The 22,442-nt window shown below is 35.4% G+C and overlaps 3 protein-coding genes across 4 annotated transcripts; 1 reads left to right on the forward strand and 2 right to left on the reverse strand.

Moving 5' to 3' along the window:
• Nucleotides 1-3,071: 3,071 nt before the first annotated feature.
• On the reverse strand, nucleotides 3,072-5,822 carry LOC117620236 (LOB domain-containing protein 19). The gene is made up of 2 exons (XM_034350378.1): nucleotides 5,403-5,822; nucleotides 3,072-3,598 (listed from the first exon to the last, which is right to left on the reverse strand). Exons 1-2 carry the CDS (start codon nucleotides 5,721-5,723, stop codon nucleotides 3,230-3,232), a joined length of 690 nt encoding a protein of 229 aa, XP_034206269.1. The 5' UTR covers nucleotides 5,724-5,822; the 3' UTR covers nucleotides 3,072-3,229.
• A 7,536-nt stretch (nucleotides 5,823-13,358) lies between these two features.
• LOC117620235 (LOB domain-containing protein 18) lies at nucleotides 13,359-16,681 on the forward strand. The gene is made up of 2 exons (XM_034350377.1): nucleotides 13,359-13,997; nucleotides 16,080-16,681. Exons 1-2 carry the CDS (start codon nucleotides 13,644-13,646, stop codon nucleotides 16,500-16,502), a joined length of 777 nt encoding a protein of 258 aa, XP_034206268.1. The 5' UTR covers nucleotides 13,359-13,643; the 3' UTR covers nucleotides 16,503-16,681.
• An 842-nt stretch (nucleotides 16,682-17,523) lies between these two features.
• On the reverse strand, nucleotides 17,524-20,565 carry LOC117619008 (pentatricopeptide repeat-containing protein At1g01970). Of its 2 annotated transcripts, none has more exons than XM_034348825.1 (3): nucleotides 19,887-20,565; nucleotides 18,234-19,113; nucleotides 17,524-18,043 (listed from the first exon to the last, which is right to left on the reverse strand). In XM_034348825.1, exons 1-2 carry the CDS (start codon nucleotides 20,367-20,369, stop codon nucleotides 18,322-18,324), a joined length of 1,275 nt encoding a protein of 424 aa, XP_034204716.1. In that variant the 5' UTR covers nucleotides 20,370-20,565; the 3' UTR covers nucleotides 17,524-18,043; nucleotides 18,234-18,321. The 2 variants fall into 2 exon arrangements, with proteins under 2 accessions (XP_034204716.1, XP_034204717.1); XM_034348826.1 differs by having other exon boundaries at nucleotides 18,027-18,138.
• Between the last annotated feature and the right edge of the window lie 1,877 nt (nucleotides 20,566-22,442).

The raw sequence follows: 22,442 nt of genomic DNA on the forward strand, positions 1-22,442 counted from the left end.
AAGCATTTGGAGCAGCTTGACTCGTAGCTTGACTCGTAAGCAAGTACGAAGAAACTCGAAGGGAGAATCAAAACATATGTTTCTCTTGAGAGTCATAAAGACCTATCTGAGATCCAAAGTTTGGTGAAACACGGTCCTGAAACCAGCTACAACTTCTTCCAATGCTTCATCAAAGCTTTCCCCACTCTCTTTGGTTTCATATTTTGCCAATTCTGAAGTGGTAGCATGTAGCATGATCTCAAGAAACCAGAAGAAACCCAGTTCACAGGGACCAATTTGCGGCTAACATGTGTGCCAGCTAAATCAATCCCCATGGATGTGACTCCTTCTGCTTATGGTTCTGTTCTCCCTATTCTGGTGAATCACTAATTCGATATTGTCAAGTCCATGCTAGACTCTACAGTTCTAGCATCGTTTTCCCCTTCATCTTGGCCTTCATCATCTTCCCCTTCATCTTGGCCTTCAGAGCGCTGATGAAATACCACCATCATCTCTCTATCTCTCTTACAGAGGAAACCCAAATATTTAATCAGAAATGAATTAGAACTGGAGATGGCGGAATGCTTGATGTTCAAGTTATTTTTATAGTTGAGCTGCAGGGTTCTAGCAGGGTTATTTTGAAAATAAAAAGGGTGTTCTGTAATTTTCTGGCCAGAGAAAATACTAGGTGCTGTTTGTTGGCAAGGGCATGCATGATCCTAGAATTATCTTGCTTTCTTTTTTGGTCGGTTATTACCTGCCTACAAACCTCAAATTAATATTCTACTTTAATCTAATTTAAACTATCAGAAAGAGGATGCAAATTCGGGTGCAGAATGATGAGCACATTTATTCTAGCTAACTTGACTAAGCTCATATATGCAATTTCATATCCAACTTTAGATATTGTATCCAGTCATCTCAAGTTCGAGTGAAAAACTTAGACCTCCAATTAATGCAAACATTTTTTGGAATTCAAATTCATACTTTTATGTTATTTTATCCAAATGGGTGTTGAAATTTTAGCAACAATTATATCATATCCAAACATAGATTATATAGTCATCCCAAATTCAACTGAAATACATTGTTTCTCATATTTTTATATTCTCCAATAAGGTAAAGCTTATTTTGGAAATTCAAATCTATGAGTTTTTAAAAGCAACTAATTTCATATCCAACTTTTTACCTTATTTTGGAAATTCAAATATGAGTTTTTAAGAGCAATTCATTTCATATACAACTTAGATATATTGTATCTAGTCATTCCAATTTCAATTTTAATACATTGTATATCTAATATTTTATGATTCTTCCAATTAATTTAAAGCTTATTTTATAAATTTAAATCTAAGAGTTTTTAACATCAATTAATTTCATATCCAACTTAGATATATTGTATCTGGTCATTCCAAATTCAACTTATATACATTGTATATCTAAAAAAATTATGATTCTTCCGATTAATTTAAAGCTTATTTTGGAAATTCAAATCTATGAGTTTTTAACATCAATTAATTTCATATCCAACTTAGATATATTGTATCTAGTCATTCCAAATTGAACTTAAATACATTGTTCACTCATACCACCTGAATTAGTAATACCACGTAGTAGTGTCACGATTACACCTTAAAATTTCTTCATTCGGACTTATTAACACCTTATACTTTCCCTCAATTAATTGCATATCCAACGTAAGCAAACTATACTTCTCATTTGGAGTTACTTCTCTAGGAAGTACTTCTTCTCAAAAGCACTTCTAGCAAAATCGCTTTATTATAAATATGTTGAAATTTTCATAAGAAATCGAAGTACTTCCTGAAAAAGCACTTAGGAGTGCTTCTATGACCTAGAAGAACTTCTAAACTTTCCTGTCAAACGCTATAAGAATAAGAAGAGCTTTTGATTGTCATAAAACGCTTTTAGCCTTTTTAGAAGCACTTCCAAACAAATAATATATATAGTCACTCAAAATTCAATCCAATAAATTATATCTAACATATTTATGTTTCTTCCTAATCCCCTGACCTTGGTCTCATGCTTTGGTTGTACAAGTTGTTACTCTCCTCAATATATTATCGCCTCTATTTTTATTTATTTTTTAAAATTCCATCTAAATGGATCTTAGAATTTTCACCACCCTAAAGAAGTGATCACCGGGCCCAGGTCTAAACTTAATTTATGGGCTCTCAAATTACACAACCCACGAGCTATTCTATTTTGTTTATTCCATTATTTTGGTAAATAATTAAGGTACAGCTAATTAGAGCAATTTATTGATTTAATTTTTTTTAATTATATCTATTTAAAAAAAGAAAAAAAGACTAAGATATATACTTTTGTCATGGGTCCCTCCCTCCCTTCCAGAAAACATGGGCTTCGGCAAACTACTGTCCTCGTTTCATATGGGCTATTGGCTTTCTGTCTCGTATATTATGCCGCCAGATTATAGATTAAGATGATTAATTAGATGAAAACCATATTTAAATAGAGACATGAATGATATACTATATTATTATATAAATTATTATCATAAAAAATCTATAATTTAATATATTTAAAAATGCAAATGCAGTAAACTCATAGGAGAAGATTGCCCTCCCGGTAAGGTAGTTTACTTGCTTACTTGTTAGAGTAAGGAAGAGAGGAAAAGGGTGCTGTCATCTAGCATTTTTTACAGTTCGGATAGCAGCATATCTTCAATTTCCAGATCCAGTGCAAATATAATTCTTTAGCTCCATGGCATTGTTTTTTTCATAGGTGGCTATGGGTGCAATGGTGGGTTCCAATTCTTTGTGCTTGAGTGGCCCTATTAAGTATTTATTTTTAATTTTTATTGAGAATGGGCCTAATAAGTATACTTCTTTGGAGATATATAAAGCCAGGCTTAGTTAATGAGGGATTATGCTGGGTGGTTACAATGAGGGGTTCAATTTAACAGTCCAATAATAGCTCTGTACGGAATCAGAGACTATTAAGGACTCCCTAATTCTAGCATTCCTGCTTTTCCTTTGTAATTTTTTTCTAGCTACTTTGTAATGAAATTTTGGTTTAAACACAACCCAAAAAAAAAAAAAAACCATGCAGGGTTTGTTTGTTGCAAGAAAGCTATAGAACAAGCAATGTGGGCAGCCATTTTTAAATCTAAAAAAGGTACAAGATTAACTTGAGAAGCAACAAAATCTTTGCTTGCAAAAGCCATAACGTACGGCAAGAAAATTGATCAGATGTGACCAGTTGACAAGAGTTAGAAGTTTTGATGAGAAGTCGAAGGCTTGTTCAACCTCACTCCTGGCAAGTATCGACACACGAACTCTCGAGCTAATGCCTGAAGATCTTCCCCATCAATAAGTTCTTGATCCAATGAGTTGAAAAGACTTGTCATTTCTGCAGTGTGTGGCACTGTTTGTAAAGGATCAAAATGCGTCAACAAGTTGGAAGTTGGCACAAACTCTGAGCATGGAGATGATGTCACATTGATATGGGACGAGGAATAGTGAAGGCTTCTGGGTGGAGGAGGGCATTCGAGTTGAGGCAGCGGCAGTGGAGGCGGCGCGTGCTGCAAGGTTGCAAGGCGGGCCTGAACATAGGCTAACTCTGCCTGCAAATTCAGTACCTGCAAACCATAAGATGATTTAATTCACTTTTTCTTTTTTCTTGTTGGTAAATATTGATGTAGTCAAAGTGTTATAAGGTGAAAATATTAATTAATATTTAATTTAATTTCTGTTCAAGAGACACAACTAGGTCAAATTGCAAGGTTTACATGTACATACGTGGACTAGTTTGATATATATCTTCTATCTTAATCACCAGAGGCATATGCATTTGGAGCAACACTTTCATGTAGTCAACCTACCTAACAGAGAGGCTTGTGGAATTCTACCGAACGCAAAAGCTAAATATCTTTCCAATCTTATGGCTTTGACGTGTGGAAACTGGAAATGTGATCATATATATTCTAGAACATTTTGTGTATGCACCATATATACCATCTAATTAATTTTTTTACAGATGATGAATAAGATTTTAGTACCATAAAAGCAACAGGTTGTCATCAAATAAAGCAAAAGATTATATATATATATATATATATATATATATAGAGTTATTTTTCTATGTGAACATCTGCACATTATTACTGTATAGACGTCATTGTAAACAAAGAGGAAAACATGAAAAAGTAATAGAAAATACATGGTGTTGATAAATATATATATCTACATCAAGCGATTCCTTGTGATTAATGGAAGAAGGTTTGGTATATTTCAAAACCCACAGAGTGTAGGGCCCAAAATTTATCATCCATGCAAGAGAAACAATAATAATCATCTATAGGTGATATTAATGCATAGAGATTAACATTAATCTATGTTTTCTTTGGGATACCAATAATATGAGAATGCATGATTAAGAAAGTCAAAACCAGGTGTATTAAATATTTCTCGAATTACTAAATATGTTTGCTTGGTAGCTCCGGCAAGCAACAAGAACCCCCAAAGTCATCCACCCAATACACCACAGCCGCCACCCCTCTCTCTCTCTCTCTCTCATGAGAAAAATAAGAAGGTGAAACAAAATAGAAACTCCAAGCTTTAGCATAATTTTCACAAACTTTGTATTGGAAAAGAAAGACCAAGTAATTTTGACAGATCAAACCCTCCCATCTAGCTCTAATAATTTGCAAGTGATTAGACTCAGAAACCAAGAAAATCAGGCGCACGTTTGCTAGCATGGACTACATATGTATCACCAAAGAAATTGCAACAAAGACTTTAAAACTTGTGGAACACGCAGTCTTGATCTAGTCCTACAAATCATAAACCTTGAAAAACGTCTAAGATTACATGTACAGTGATACTTGTCAAAGAAATGACAGGTAGATGGAAATACCCACCAGGCGCATGTTAGTACAAATATCCACCACTACCATGAATTCGATTCGACAGTGGCTTGCAATTGTCAATTTGCAACTAATTGATCAAAGGGTACTAAAGCTATAGGTACCACGCTTACATTTGAGACACGAGATTTGTCATTTGTACAACATTTACTTATCACTTTTAAGATTTTTTTCTCTAATAAAAATTGGTTCGTCCCATGAGAGTTAAGCTAGAGAGATAAATGTGCTCCAAATAACAGCAAATTCTTACCTCAATGAGTGGCTAGAATCTAGAGTGTCAATAATATCACTGGCTATGAAGAGATCAAGCAAACAATTTCATCTCAAGAAACAGTGAGAATTGAGCTCTAACCAAACTTTCACAGAAAAAAACTCGAGACCCACATGAGACCCATGCTCAAGATTCCACACAATTAATTAATCTCATAAAATGGTCAACAAATTTGAGCTTAGAAGGCCAAAGAAATTAATGAAACATGAATCAATTAATTAAGGTTTGAGGAGCTGGTGATTTGACCTGCTGTTGGAGGGTGAAAATGTGAGAAACGCAGCCATAGACAGGGTCTCTAACCCTAGCAAGAGCCTCATAGCAGAGGGTGACGACAGCATCGAGCCTCTTGTGGGGTGGTATGCGCAGGAGAAGCTTGGAGGCATTGCTTGCACCAAACACTTTGTGCACTGCAGCAAAGTGAGCCGTGCCTTGCTCTGAGTCGAAGTAGGGAGCAAATATGCACCCTTTTATGCATTTTCTCCTCAGAAACTTGCAGGCACCACAAGGCCCTCCACCTCCTCCTCCTCCTCCACTGTTGTTGCTTCCATTTGTTGATGATCCACTCATCTCTCTCTCTCTCTCTCTCTCTAGAGCTAGATATTAGTTTCTTCTTCTTCTTCTTCTTCTTTTCAGGCCAGTTTAATTAGTTGTTGTGGGGTCTGAGAGAGAGCTTAGTATATATAAAGGAGGATGATAGAGGGAGAGAGAGAGAGAGAGGTTGGGTTGGATTATTGTTATATGTTTTTATATTTATTTTATTGATGACAAATTGTGCAAGCTTTGGTGGTGGCTGGTGGGTCACTAGAAGGACTGGTTGTTCCTTTTTTATTTCCATCAGTTAAATTTTCTCTTTTGCTATGCAGACAAGTGAAAAAAACAAACACCACTGTCACTTCAATTTTGTAAGTTATCGTAATTAGACATGCGAATACAAAATATATCAGAAATTTTCAAATACATATACTATGTGTACGGCACAAACCACTCTTTTGGGCTCACTCTATAATAATCATTTATTTTTTAAGACATGCATTGCATAACAAAAAAATTCGGCCAATGAGTAGTCATGTAATTGTAATCGAATAAAAAAAGGAACAAGTAATTTAGTACTAAAAAGAATAGGCCGATGATTAAGTAATTAGTCGATTTCTTATTTCAATGATTTTTTTATAAGGATAATCTTTGAAGAACACTATTCAAACCAGACCTACAATATGACACATCACAATTCGATTCGTTTATTAACATTATTTATTAACATGACTTGAGTAGTCTAGAATACGTGACGTAATTAGTATATATATATTCCCTATACAACATGAATTATATATATATATATATATATATATATATGTTGATATTACTACTAGGCTCCCATTTTTTCAAACTTGGCTTAAATGACTTGCAATCGGACATACTTCAGCCCTAAATTTAAGTAATACTACGAATAAGACAAGCTTTTATTCAATTCATAGTGGCATATATTCAATTCTCTCCTGTTTATTTTAATGTGTCACAGAGAGAGAGAGAGAGAGAGAGAGAGAGAGAGGGAGAGAGAGAGAGAGAGAGAGAGAGGTTGATATGTGAATCAAACTTTAAAATCACGTCAAAACAGAAAAGAAGTGGAGTAGTTTGCGTTAAGCAAACAAAAACATATGCGGTTAACAGGTATCAGCTTAGCTACTTGCATAAGTTTATATACATTCATTCAGATATATGGTGCGCAGGCCTCTAGCATTCACCTCATTAAATGTATTGCTAATCTAGCTGTGCACCTAAATATATTCTTGTGAAATATTTGGTAAATATTTCAATACATAACCCAACGGTGATCTGGTTGGGTAAACAAATATAGGGTGATATATATCGGCACAAAACACATCCTTTACATGATTAGAATTCGTGCGTTTGTTTTGTGTGTGGACATCTGTCTTGATTTTATTTATTTTTTGTGAACTTGTGTTTTGATTAAAAGAGGATATGAGATTCGAACTTGGAGCTAATTCCTTATCCTGATGTCTTTTGTCCAATAGAAAAGTTATAATAAGCACTTCTCAAATTATAGCAACGAAATTATGTTATAATAAGAACTTCTCAACTTATAAGAAATAATAATAAATTATTTGGGCTGGGTTACAACCCACTCACACTACATCATTCCAAGCCCACGCACAGATACCGTTTCAACCCAATTACATTTAATCTGCCAATCTGCCAAAATTCGAACTGATTCCAATCCACTTTTCAGCTCATAATTTTTTTTAGGGAGGGTGATCAATTTTCAGCTTATAAACCTACCAGTAATGCCACATGGACTCATACATTTTCATGAATGCCTAAGAAATTGGTATTGTTTTTTAATTCATTTGAAAACGCTAGCTTATAGTTTAATTGTCTCGTATTAAAATAAAAAGTTGTGCTAGTATCAATTGCGTAAGAACATGTGAGATTTACAAAATTACAATAAAACACACAATCATTAACAATTGTACCAATATCACGCACTCAAACACGATTAATCTTAACAAAACCCCGAGATTTTTTGTGTTTTTTTGGGCAAACATAACCCCGAGGTTAAGAGACTAGTTTGTACAGTTCTGTCCCATGTTGAAGTGATGGAATTAGAAGAGTGTGGTAAAAGTGAAATTCATTTATGGTGACGTGGACAGGTAGACCGTACAGGCAGAAGCGCAGGCTAGCGAGTGATTCAGTGAAATTACTCAATCCGTCATTTTAGTCATCAGCCAAGCCATAACACCCACACACACACACACACACACTCTGAGTCACTGACTGACTGTCATGGGTTTATTTTTGCAGCACAGAAAACCATGCAAGGTTGAAAAAAAAAAGGTTGATGTAAGCAATCAATAGCAAACCACACACCCATACATCGTATCATGGCACGTGCAACTTTCTTTTTATCATCTCTGGGACAGACTTCCACTTGTCATCTTCTCATCCGTCCTCCCTCTTCTACACGAACACCCTTTCCCTATCTCCAAACAGCAACTCAGGTCAATCAGTATACTGTACAATTTACACATACTGTCCCTTAAAAACCTAACAAGAGCACATATATGAGCTCAGTTATTGTCCTGCGTGCATAATGAATGTTCTTGGTTTCTAATTTAGACTTGGTTGAATTCATATATTTATTTGAACAAAATTGCAAACATATATAGCTCTTGTTCAAACTTAGGTCACTTTATGTCACATTAAAGCAAGGCGATCGAGGTGAGGTAGGATATTATATATCATGTTTCAGTCCCTTGGCTCCTCTTATTTGGAAAGTCACTTTCTGGGACTTTCTTTTTTTCAGTCTGAGGATATATACACACCGTTACGTGCATGTTTTTTTTGTTAAAGTTATTTATCGATAACTAGCTTTGTATTTACCTTTATAAATTGAACTTCAATAGTAGATTAACCGATAATTAGGTGTTATTGTGATTGATATCATCATAAATCTAATTTTTACTGCCTTATCCTTATATATCTTGACTGCTATAACATTTAGCAAGGTCATTTTGATTGATAATTTACACTTCAATGTGAGTGCAGTCTTCGAAGTGAAGTTTTCTACAATTTAGGTCTGACATAAACCGAAAGAGACATACCTCTATGTGATGATTTGCAGGAGAATCGATTTTAGATGGAAACCAATGATTTTTGGTCTACTTTATATTTTGCAAAGACAAGCCTTAAATGAATAGTTAAACATTTAAGGAGATGGGCTTAGCGGAAAAGAATCTTGATTTGCAGAACAGTAGTCTCATGTTCGAACTCTCATGGCACCGTAGTGTGTGTGAAAACTCCTCTCTCCCTCTGTAGTTTAGACTATTACTTTTATTTAAAAATATATATTAACAAGGGAAAATATTTGCATAGTAAGGAGAATTAAGGCGATGTATGACAACTTAATAAGTTGCTACCATAGCGATGATAAAATTAGATTATCAAAATCAAAACTAATCGAAAAAGAGGTTTGAAATCTTTTAAACACTAGAAATGCAAGATTTCATTTTCCAAATGTGGGAGAAACTCTCAACATGCATATGATCGATATATATGGGTTAATTAATCTCGTTATATGCATTATTTTACAATCCACAAAATCCGGGCAGGATTATAGAGCAAACCAACAAAAGATTATTAGGGCAAGGGCAATTAGACCATTAAGAAAATAATTAAATCCGTAGGGTATGTGACTGGTGTATGGAAATCCCTTATGGAACTTATATAAATTTCACACGGAATGACAAGGACAGTTGTGAAGAAGGGAAAATTTTATTTTAAATTGAGAATATCTGTTCCCTAGAACTTCTATAAGTATATAGTCAAAGGAGACCTATAGCCGCACAAGCCTAGCCTATAAATTTCTAAATAACCCCAAATAAATTTAAGATATGCGAAGGACCACTATGTAGTAGTTTGGAAAAATTGTTTTTCGGAAAAAGTTTTGGGTTCGAGTTTAGCATATGTGTAGTGTGTGTGAGTTTAGCAATTGCTTTCCGAAAGAGAATGCAACAAAGTAAACCCTTTTCAACATCTCTACAACTGTATTACATTAGCATAATACATCATCATTAGTGCTGAATAGTAATTAATTAGCAGATTAGTCAACAATATTACAGATGGATCCATTTGTAGTTTGACTAACATGCAACTCTAAAACCCTGATTAATAATAATAGTTCCATGATTAGCCTGGTCCAAAAATCTTTTCTTTGACTAGTTTTAATTCTCCCTTTTGCGCTTCCATTGATTAAATATAATTACTCTTAGGCTTTTAATTAGCAGCTAAGTTGCCGCATGTTGGGGTGACATGCTGCAATTTAAAACACATTTCTTCCTACTTTAAAGTGGCAAAGCCAAGCCAGTGTTAATTAATCATAAATATTTCGTACATTTTTAAGATTTTGAGGGTTTTGACCGCACGGGTGGGGGACTCGTGGGGCACCATTGCTGCTACCAAAAGTTTAGGTGAGCCTCGTTGCAAGACACTAGTTAGACATTGAGGGACAGTCTTGAGCAATTATTCAAAGACTTTTTTTCCAAATGTACATTCTAGAAACGTTTTGGCAATACAAGTGATCCCTTTTCAAATAATCTTTTATTTGCCTGAGCTTCCTTCATGATCAAAGCCAACCTAGATGTTCAAGCACGAATCTATGTGTATAAATAATTTGTAACGAGCCAATATACTCACAACAAGCTATATGATTGTAATTATTCAATTATTTACTTTTTTTTAAAGAGTGTTCTAGTTACGACTATTGAATTGATAACGTAATGATGTTGATTAAGTTGATTTGGTGCTTAAGGCACATAAAATAACACTACAAATTGCAGCACATATATATATACAGATATCTACAATGTCGTAATTCCTGTGCACTCCCACAATCCAGCAAATAATTATAATTAAAAAAAAAGATAGAGGACGCGGGAGATGTACCATCTCTATCTGTGTGCAACTGTGACAACGTAAGCTAGTGATCATCAACAACCGTAGGACCACCTTAAAATCAGGACACGTGTCGAACATCAGATGGCATTCATGGAACTTTCCTCCTCTTCACAATCACAGGCTCACAGCACATGGATTGGACCGGAGCAGCAGCTCGGTGATGCGCCGTTACGAACTGTTGCAGATACAATCACATTGAAATTTTATATTATTTTTTCTACGCGAAAATTTATTTATTTATTTATTTGTTTATTTTACGGATGTTAAAATCCAAGTTGTCTTTAAAAGAAAAATTAAATTGGGACGTTACTTTCTTTTCAAGTGAAGGACGTGTGGATCCCACTTTGAATATGAGGTCATCTTCTTACTCGACCGTTACTTTCTCGGTCACCTCCTGCCCACGTGGCACCCAGAGATTCGGCTGGCTCTTGCTGGGTCTTTTTGAGCACCGAACTTGGGGCTTTGACCTTTGATAGCCTCGCTTACTGTGTTAATAGGTTAATATAATTTGCATGGAATGGGAGTTATGTAGAACTGATCAATGATCAAATGGTTAAAAACAGTTATTTTTGTACTCGAAATGTTGTATTTAATCCTCCTCTTATAATATCATTTATCTATAAAAAAATCTGACTTTTGCTTATTTATCTCGTTTTTTATCCTCTAATAAATTTTTGGTTCTAATCTTGCATTTAGTTATGTACGAAGTTAGGTCATTTTGGGTTCAATGTTTAAGTATTGTAAACTCAGGTTGTATTTGGTGGGTGGGATTGAATTGGACTATTTCAATTAAAATGAGAAAGCGCCACGACCGTTGTTTAGTGCGCTGAGACTGAACTTATCAAAATGGATAACAGTTCAACATATTGTGTCTTACAAGTCCCATTTAGAGAGATGAGACTCATAAAAACTGACTTGAATTCAACTCCAATTCAATACAAGTCGAGCCACCAAACGCGACTTAAGGTTTAGTGTTTAGAATTTATATAAGGATACTTATGGTCATTTTTTGATGATGTAGATTTAGATGTAGAGCTTTACTCCTTACACGTAAGGAGCCACCAATAACAGTCTCACACATAATTTTAGCTGAAACAATGAGTGAAAGAGTAATTGACGAAAGAATGAACTAATTTTCAAGCATAAAAATTTTCCACAACAAAAGGTCACGTATGGTGACAAACTTTTTTTTTTTTTTTTTTTCCTGTGTGCGGTCTGTCAGTTATACAAGAACGTGGAGCTCACCATACAAAATTTAGGCCCCACATCACGTTTTATGGGCGTCTAGTGTGCACACATGGAATAACTTTTTGGTGCTTAAGAAGGATTTTATTCGCAAGTGTTTGGATAAGATTACATCTTTCTTCTTCCTAAGGTGATCGGCTTGTTTTTGGGTATACTTTTTTTACTTGTTTCTTGACAAACGATAAGATTTGATCCTACCTAAGACCTCAATGGAAGTCTAATAATAAGGACTTTGAACTTGACCTAATGATGACGTTTAAAGATGGTAAAATAGAAGATATAATGCATATATGGGTTAGATCAGTTAGTAGTGCGCTCGTCTCTTTGCATATGAATTCTATAGTTTAAAATATCAATTTATCAGAAGAAGAAAAAAACAAAATAATATTGATCCTGTTATTATCATTCACATTGCCATCACCCTTAAAATAATCATCGTCATTCATCACTCATCAACCATTTTAGTTTCGTAGGCATCTTCGTGCCATTTTCTTTTCTTCCATCTCGAGAGTAATGAATTTTGTTAGCTAAGCTAGTTAGGTCGAATAATTTACTTGAATATGTAATATGTTATATGGGTTTCTATTTATGGTTGATTGCTTTCTATTTATGGCGTATAAATACGATTAGATTTGATCATACACATTAACCAGTTCACTCACTCAATTGTCATCAGTGACACATACCACTACTTCAATTCCCAACTTTCACAATTATATTATTGCTATTAGCTTCTCTCTCTCTTTCTCTCTCAAATGATCGTATTTGGTTTTCTTTACAGGGTTAGGGCGTATAAACCTTGGCTTATAATAAGTTAAAATGCGAGCAATCATTAGGTAATTTTCCAACCAGTGGTAATTAGTAAAAAGAGAAATTAAATTTTACTAGCTAGAAGAAATAGAAAAAAACCACCATTTATGTCTCACTTTCAAACCCAGGCTTCTTTTTGGCTTTTCATATAGAAAAGGAAAACAAATGAGTCATTTTCAACGTTGAGAGAGAGAGAGAGAGAGAGAGAGAGAAGAGAGAGAGATGGCGTCTTTTGCCCTCCACGCAGCTTAAAACACGCAGACTGGCAAATATAGGCAGTCCCCTCGACACGTTTCGACCTTCCAAAATCCCATTCTTTTTGTTCCACCCCCAACAAACCAACCCAACCCACCCCCATTTTATATATATATATTTCACATACATATATACTCTACATCTACACACACTATCAAAAAAAAAATCCCCTAAAATATATATATATTGCATATGTGGCTTGGCAAGCTAGAGAGAGAGAGAAGTAGAAGCATGAATTTTGTTAGATAATATTCAGGAGACCAAGGAAGGAAGGAAGGAAGGAAGGAGGGAAGAGAGAAATGAAATGAAAAAAGAAAGAAAGCTAGGGCTTTATCGTATGTTTGCTTCACGCAAACAGCTAAATGTATTAAGCCTTTGCTTTCTCGCGTGGCTTTAAAGTCTCCTTTCTTTCAATCTCATCAGCTACAAGCGTTTTTTATCACCCACATCCCTTCCCTCTCTCTCTCTTTCTCTCTCTCTCTCTCTAAATAACAACAAAAATAAAACCACACCCCCCTCCCCACCAAACCCCAAAATCTCCTCCTCCTTTTCACTTCACAAACATTAATGGCACCACCTCTCATCATCATCATCATGACCCCCTAAAACCCCAAACAATCTTCAACCTAAATCAAAACAAGGAAATCATATCCACCAATTTAATTAAATCACCATCAAGACCTCAAAATCAAGGTCATCGTCATAATGAATGCAACAAACCCTAGTGGCTCCGGGGGAGGCGGTGGGGGTGGCGGCGGAGGAAGTAGTAGCAGCGGCGGAGGAGGAGGAGGAGGAGGCCCATGTGGCGCGTGCAAGTTTTTGAGGAGGAAGTGTGTGCTGGGTTGCATATTTGCACCCTACTTCGACTCGGAGCAAGGCGCTGCTCATTTTGCTGCGGTGCACAAGGTCTTCGGAGCCAGCAATGTCTCCAAGCTTCTTCTTCACATCCCGGTCCACAAGCGCCTCGACGCTGTCGTCACCATATGCTACGAGGCTCAAGCCCGGCTTAGAGATCCGGTCTACGGCTGCGTTGCTCACATATTTGCTCTTCAACAACAGGTGTGTGTGTGTCTGTGTGAGTGTGCATGATTAATTTACTTAAAAGAACCAATAATTTATTTTTTCTTTTTGGGTAAATTAGTTTTAATACCCTTTTCTAATTGAATCCAAAACCCTTTCCTTTTCCTTCTGGTTAGCCGTAGGCGAATGATTTCAATAAATTCCAAGTTGCATTGACCCAAAAGGGTTCTTCAATGTAGGGCAAACCATGAGCTTGTTGGCAGGATTGGGGTCTGTATTTTGGGGTAGGGCGGGCCTATGGGATTTGTTGGTGCGGTTCTTAACTAGGAAAAGAATAAAATGTATAGGAACATTCATTCACATTCACATGGTGGTGGGAAGAAACAAGTACTGAAATCTAGAGGCCCTTTTGATTAAGAAATCATGTGGTCGGCGGTTACTATATGCAAATGGTTTCTGTGCAATTTGTGCTTCTTTGGTGCTGGTATTAAGGAAAATGGTCGGTTTGCTGCTTCTTCAATAATCTTTTTTATTAATTAGGGATGACGATAAGACTCATTTTCCTTTGTCTACGTAATTCCTGGGAAAAGTGGAAAGAGTTTTATTTTCTTTTCCAATTTTTTTTTTTTTGGTTCCATCTTATTTTCAGAAACTGGTTTCCTTATTTTCCAGCTGCACATCACCAAATATAGAATTAAAAGTACAGATGAACATTTATAATAATAATAATTATTCAAAGGTAGATCTAGTACTCTCTCACTGATGATGGCCAACTTTTTGCGAGTGTAGAAGTGAAAATATAGATTTTTTTTTTCTGTTTCAGGAGGACGCGGCCTATACCTATATACAGCAAATTATATGGGATATTCTGATGTTAGCTACCATGAATTTGACCACTAAAGAAATATTATATTAATATTTACTAATTAAAAGTGAATAAAAATCCTTTTATCATAGATACAAAAAAAATAGTTAAATCACTTTTTAAAATTTTAAAAAAAAACTAGCTACATTAATTACGTTCTCTCTCTCTCTCGCCGGAACTCATTATTTCACTTGGTTTTACTAGCTACATTTATTTCAATCGTATTTTTCTCTCACGTAAAAGTCATATATGAAAAGTGAGCGTCTCTCATTTTTAAGAGACGTGATGAGACACTTATGTGAATACCCCTTAGACCTAAGGAGGACTCGAAAGAAGAATCCCATGCTTTAATATGTTATATATGTTGAACTAACTTTGTTATCAGATCTTTTTATTTTGAAAAATTAGTATATTTAATTTACACTACTTATAGTTTTGGTTTTATGATGAGTGAACTGATATGAGAAAAATTAATTAGGTAATTATTTGGAAATGTTAGACAGGTTACCAAATTTCATTCTAGAGTAGTCCATGGTTTGAAGCTCCAGTCAAAACTTAAAACTAGTTTATCCTTATTACCACATGGATGATACTGCATCCAAATTCAACAGGCTTCGCCAACCCCAAGAACAAATATATGTGCAGAAGAAACTTTGTTCATTCTTCTTCCCTTGCCGTGAGAGAATCCTTTCTTTGTTCGCAATCCCATGTTCTGATACACATAGTTCAAGCACCCTTTAAGTATAAACAAAGACAAGAAGCCTTGAATTTGTCTCAAACCAAACCACTAATATTATACATTATCAATTTGATCAATCTTACTCTCTCTCTCTCTCTCTCTCTCTCTCTCTCTATATATATATATATATATATAATCACATATATGTCATTTTCCTAATTCTTTCTCCAGCTAAGAAACCTTATTATGCAAACTTCATCTAGTCCTTTTGTTACTGGAAAAATACTCAAAACAGACACTAAAAAAAAATGTAAAATCTGTTTATTTTTATATTCAATCTAAGTTATTTTAGATTAGTTTGGATAATTAGCTAGGTTGAGTGGGATTTCTGTTCCTTATTTTAATTTTTTGTTCACTTATTTGCATTATTTATATAAAAATAATAGTGTTTGGACAAAAGTAAGTACAATATGATAATAGTTTGAGAATTTATTAAGATGATAAGTAATTCTTCGTGCCCTCTTCTCTTTTTCTTGTTGGGATTTACTGTTTATATATATAATGCACATACATACAGGTGGTGAGTCTACAGGCCGAGCTCTCATACTTACAAGCCCACTTAGCAACATTGGAGCTTCCATCGCCACCTCCACCCCCTCCTCCGCCATCAATCATAACTCCACCTCCACTCTCCATCTCAGACCTTCCATTGGCTGCCTCCTCCATGCCTGCCACATACGACTTGTCCTCACTTTTTGAACCCATGGTCATCCAACAACCTTGGGTCGTGCAACACCGGGCGCTGCATGATCCACGCCACCATCAGTTCGGAGGAGGCAGTAGCGGTTCGGGTTCATCATCAACTGGCGGCGGCGGTGGTGGCGGCGGCGATCTTCAATCTTTGGCTCGGGAACTCCTTCACAGGCATCATGGCCAATCTCTATCACCTGGGTCTTTGCCGTGCTCTGAAGCCTCACCATCTCAATCTCCCTCCAAATGAGAGTTTGAGACTTAGCTGATGATCAATTGATTTACCAGTACTTGCCTGATGAAATGCATGTTGATTATATGTGATATATATATATATATACTAGCAAGGGAGAGCATAGTATTAGGGTTGTTTCAATGGGCAAGTAATTTGAATGACTGATCTATATATCTATATTTTTTTATTTAACTTGTTACTTTGCTCATTTCTTTCATTTTCAAAATACTTGGTGACAATTCAAAATTACGGCTATGAATATGGAAAATGCTAAGTATATCGCATTTATATACCACATTGTGTACCACCTCTCTATACACAATGTGGAATATAAATGTGGTGTGCCTAGTATTACCCTATGAATATAAGGCATGTTTGAAAACGTGGATCAAATACAATTATTTCACGTCGAAGAAGGAATATATTAAGTTATAACTCTCCTTAAATTGCACCTATGTCTTTTGAGATAATTCATGTATTGTAATTAGCTTCAAGTGAAAATCTGACAAGGAGCAGATTGATCCTAGCTAGCCTAGTGGTGATAAAGAGTAATGATATTGGGTCTGTTAAGAGTAAGGTGTGGGAGCATGGATTGTCTGCCTCACTGTTGGGACATGGGATTGGCCAAATCGGGGAAGTAAAGCCTTGCAGAGTATGAAAGTACTTTTGCGTGACATGAAGATGAAAATAATCTTTGTAATAGTTAAAATAATTTTTTCAGAACTCATTTGCAGTGGTTCAGTAAAATTTGGGGCGTTGATAAACAGTAGCATACGCATAGACTGATAGTTTCATGGCGTTTTGTTTTGGTTTTTTTAAAAAAAATGAATAATTATTTTAAATACAAGCAATAGTAACTACAAGGGAAAGAGTCGTGGAATCGGAAGACCACTGGTACGCAAAGTAAGGTTTTTTGTGTTGGGTCGACCAGTCGGGGTTTGGCTTTCAGTTTCTTGTTTATGGGTCTAATTCTTTGGGCTTGTGCCCTGCTTGGGCTCACACAGTTCTAAAGAAGATCAAACCAATTCAGATTATGTCATTCCTACGAATATCAATTACATCCATTGATAAAGCAAAATAATAATAACAATAATGAAGAATCCATGTTGGAGAGCCAAGTCCATGCTTGCAAAAAAGGGTTTCATCATGATTACAGGGAGAAGGGAAGAATTCATAATATTTTTTTCAACAAACAGAAAACATGGTTTTTGAGTGCTTCCGTAGGCAAAACCGAAAGAATGTCATGCATTCGTCCTTTTGCTCTCCATCCCCCCTCTGTTTTTGAAGTAAACTCATAAACGTCACCAGACGGACCTTAACGGTCGAATTTGTATGTTAGGCCAGTGAATGCAGACAACAGAGCTTCCGAAGGATCCATACACAATTCACATGAGGAGAATAAACAAGAAGCTCCAAGGATAATGACATTCCATTCCATCTAATTGTTACTAGAGCAAAAGATTTAAGCAGCTAAGCTTAATTGGAAGCATTCATGATTCAAGATACAAAACCCGATTAGAGGTGAGTTGTTTATCGTATTCTTCGGGCTTTATATGCTGCATCCACACAAATGACGTCAGATTACTAAACGATAGTGGTTGCTATAAATCATCATCCTAATTTGTAGTGGACCTACCGGTATATAGAATTTCTGTGTAGGGAAACAAACTCAGATATATGATAAATAATGTCAATATTATGTGATTCTAATATTATTATGTAAAGAAAGGAATAATCAGATCTTACCCCTATCATTCCTGGCAACCAGGAGTAATATACTTGGAAATTGACACTTGTCCTCGTGACTGCAGATAATAAAACTTGGAGATGGAGCCTATGAAGCAGGAACTCTGGAATTTGCTTCAGTTTCTGCAAATTCTCTCAAGATTGTATCCACCTCTTCCACAACCCCTAGTTTTCTAAACCATGCCGCCAGTGTTTCTGCAGCTTCTTTCCCAACCATGATACCATCTCTCTCCAACGCCATCAGAAATTTTAATGCCTTCTGAAGTTTATTCTCCTTTTCATAAGCAGCCAACACTAGAGCTATACATTTATCAGTGGGTCTAATACCAGCCGTCCTCATGTTTTCAAACGCAACACGTGCCTTTTGACTTTGACCTGATACACCATATGCATTTATGAGAAGTCCACATAGCTTAGCATCTGGAGAAATACCAGCTAGCTGAACTGCATTGAACACTCTTTGAGCGCCTTCAGTATCACCAACCATGGAGTATGCTCTTAACAATGCCTTGTAAACTTCACTTCCAGCATAAATCTCTTGGGCATCCATTTCTATGAGTAAACTCTCTCCTTGATCAGGCACTCCAGCTCTAATATAGGCCATGATCATTGAGCCATACGATCTTTTATCCAATGGCTGCCCAAGGAGCTTAATTTCTTCAAAAGTTTCTTCAGCCAGCTTAACATGTCCAGCCTTGCTATACATGTCAATCATGGCCGTTAGAGTTACCTGATCACATATGAAGCCCCTAGCCTTCATGTTTGAAAGGGTTTTAACAGCTTCCTCAATTCGGTTTTGCTTCCCATAACCATGAATTATTTTGGTATAGTCACGAAGATTGACTTCAAAAGATTCTTCTAGTACAGCAATTTCTGCCACCTATGAACAGTTCAATAAGCCATGGAAATTCAGGTTATATAAGTGGCTACCAATTTAAAAAAAAAGTCACTTGCAAGTGTAGGAACATATAATTTCAGGATATGATATAAGTTCCTTCAAAAACTGTATCTTTTAGAAGTTAAAAAATTTCGAAGAAGTCTGATACATTGGCTCCAACTAAACTATGTCAAGTACAAAGGGCATTTCAATTTGCTCAAACTTCATCAATATAAAATGAGATTCTCTCCCACATTTTTCTTTGCCAATACATGTTTATTTAACATCAGTTAACAAATGCCAAAATCCGAGCCAGAAAATTTTCATATATACGCATCATAGGTTAGTTACAGAAATATGACACTTGTAAGTGAACTTGTTGATGACAATAAAACATATCGTGCACAGCCAGAGAAGCTCCTAACAAGCAGATCAAAATGAACAAAGAAAACTGGAGTTCAACAAAATGTAATGAATAAAAGTGGGAAGAGGATAAGATCTTGAAAGAGATGGAACATCTTCAATAGCATTCACCCATCAGTCTCACAAATTCAGAAACAGGGCACCTAAGCAGATTCTCAAACAAGAAGTCACCTACAATGCTAAAGGGGTTCTTCTACAGAAAGAAATCATTTGACTAAGTTTCAGGGTTTCAATTACAACTGCCAATGTTAGACTTTTATAACAATGAAACTCAAAGCATACATTTTGAACACATTACAAATCCCAAAAACAAAAAAACACTCATAATAAGAAATTAAAAGAAAAAATAATACCTGAAGATAAAGTGGGTGATCCTTTATCCTCAATTCTTTAAGAACCGCAAGCCAGTGAGCTCTGCTAGGCTTCATAGCCCTAACCCAAGCAGCCAATAACTCACACAAACTACCCTTCTGAGAAGAATAGCAAATGAGCTGCCTCATCAATGCCTTACAACGTTTGGCCATATGATATGGCAATTGAGCTATAGCTTGTTTCTGGGCTTCAGTAATCTCAGGGTCTACCGCATCCAACTTAAACCTTGGCTTCCCGTCTTTACTTTCTGTCTGTGCTGTCTCTTCCACGCTTGCAGCCGCTAAGGGTCGGTGAAAATGGTGGCCATTGGGGCAGAGACTCATTGGGATTGCCCAGAAAGTGCTGCCCGTGAATTGGAGGTGATGGGTTTTTCTCAATCCATTGATTACTGGGTTTGCTGGGTGTGGATAGCAAATCATGTTGGAAGCATAGGTGGCCATGGAAAAAATGTGGCAAGCTGCCATTGAAATGAACAAAGAAGCAAAGGCAACTTTTTTTGGAATTGGGTCAGAGTGAGTGAAAATTAGTTGTTTAAGGTGTGGTTTCCATGGCTAATTTAGGCCGATATGGGAGCAAAAGAAAGGAAAAGGTCCAGTCGCAGACTGGGATTTTTCGCCGATTGCCAATCTAACAGCCAGCAGCAGTAGCTTTCCCGGCTTGTTAGGCAGGTTGGGCTCTCTGCCCATTATAAAGAAAGGCCTTGGATTTTAGGGTCCAAAGTCCAGCTATTTTTTCATGGGCCAATAGACTATGAAGAGTAGATCTCTCTTTATGTTACCGTCGTCATACTGACATGTAATGTTACTAATTTAAATTATGATATGAGCAGACAACGTTTTTATATTGTAAGGTATTATATTTTATTTTTAGAAGAAACAAAATTTTAAGTTCTAAAATATCAAACCATTAAATTAAGAGTCCAAATCAGGAGGACAAATATCCACACTATCAAGAAGCCATCAATGCAACTTCTTACTCTCACTATTGGGAAAGTCTCAGTGACAAACATGCCACAATCAACCGCATAACTCAAAAACACATAAATATAAAAATTTTGGATGAACTTAAAATAAAATTCATTTGTATTCAATATTAATTTACCAAATAGTATTGAAACCACCTGTTCACAAAATTCTTAAAATGGTCAACAATAAAAAATCCTCAAATGTACACCAATATTGTAGCTCATTATATTTAAAGGGTGCCTCCACTCTTGTATGTTGAAGACTACAACAATACGTTTGAATAAAGGAAATAAATTTAGGATTTTGACAAAAGTTAGAATCTCTAAATTGACATAAAATAATTCCCGTATTTGAATAACAAAATAAAGAAATTTAGAAATTCCGCGTGGGAAAAAAATATGGAAATAAACGTTAAATTCCATGTTTAAATCTATTAGCCAAACAATAAATTTTATAAATTCTAGAACACTAATTTTTGTCATTTTAAATTTCATAATTTATGATGGAATAATCTCCACTCATCACAGGATGAGGCGTTTTGGTGTTAGATCGCTACCAATATCCTTTTTGCGGTATCTTCATGTTTGGAATAAATTTTAGAGACTCTTTGGGTTTCCTGTGTAATTTCACCTCTTATTTGTGAAAGCTTTCCATCTCTATTATGTGAGAGTTTTATTTGTATTGTTATGGCTTGATTTTTTCAAACTTTATATTTTTTTTTTTGTTATGATTTGCAATCTTATTTGCAATGGTGAAGCTAGAAAATCTATCAATAGGGATCAACCCTCAAGTGACAAGATTAACACAAAATAAATTAAAAAATTCATCTAATAATATTATTAAGTTATTACAAATAAAGAAATAATTAAAAAGGTAAGTAGCATAAGTTAGGGACACGCAAGACAAAAAATTTCATCTTCTGTAAGTCATCGTTCTACTTTTGTAGTTTTTTCAAAAGGTAAGATGATGAGAAGGTTCAAATTTCAGAAACACTGTATACAAAAATCAAGTACAAACATGTAAAACGAGAAAATATGCTAAACACGAGAAGGGTTACTTGACCACTGTCCTAATTTTAATGTTAGATAGCTTCGTTATTGTAATGATCATTTGTGGCTAGTGACTTTTTGGACAGAATTATGAATACAATCCTATAATTTATTTATAAAAAAAGGTTTTCATCATTTATAAATTCCTTTGTACTTTTAAATTTTCTCATCCAAACGCACTACAAGATCAAGTGAATTACACATTTTTTTTATAAAAAAAAAAAAGTGTGAGGAGGGTAGTTGATGTAAAGAGGCAAAGCATCAATCTTTATTATAAAAATATGCAACCCAAATTTTTATTGTAAATATGATAAAAACATAACATTCTTGTTGTCTTGTTGTAGATATATACAATACAAGTGTATAACTATTACAATTACATAACTAATTTTGATTCTAAATTTTGCTCTATAATGTTCCCATCAATTTACATATGCCAACATCAAAGAATAAAGCATAAGATAGTGTCAGCACTCGCCACATGAAAGAAAATGATTTTGGCATTTCAATAATCTACAATATA

This window comes from Prunus dulcis, chromosome 2 (assembly GCF_902201215.1).
Source record: "Prunus dulcis chromosome 2, ALMONDv2, whole genome shotgun sequence".
NCBI classification, from domain to species: Eukaryota; Viridiplantae; Streptophyta; class Magnoliopsida; order Rosales; family Rosaceae; genus Prunus; species Prunus dulcis.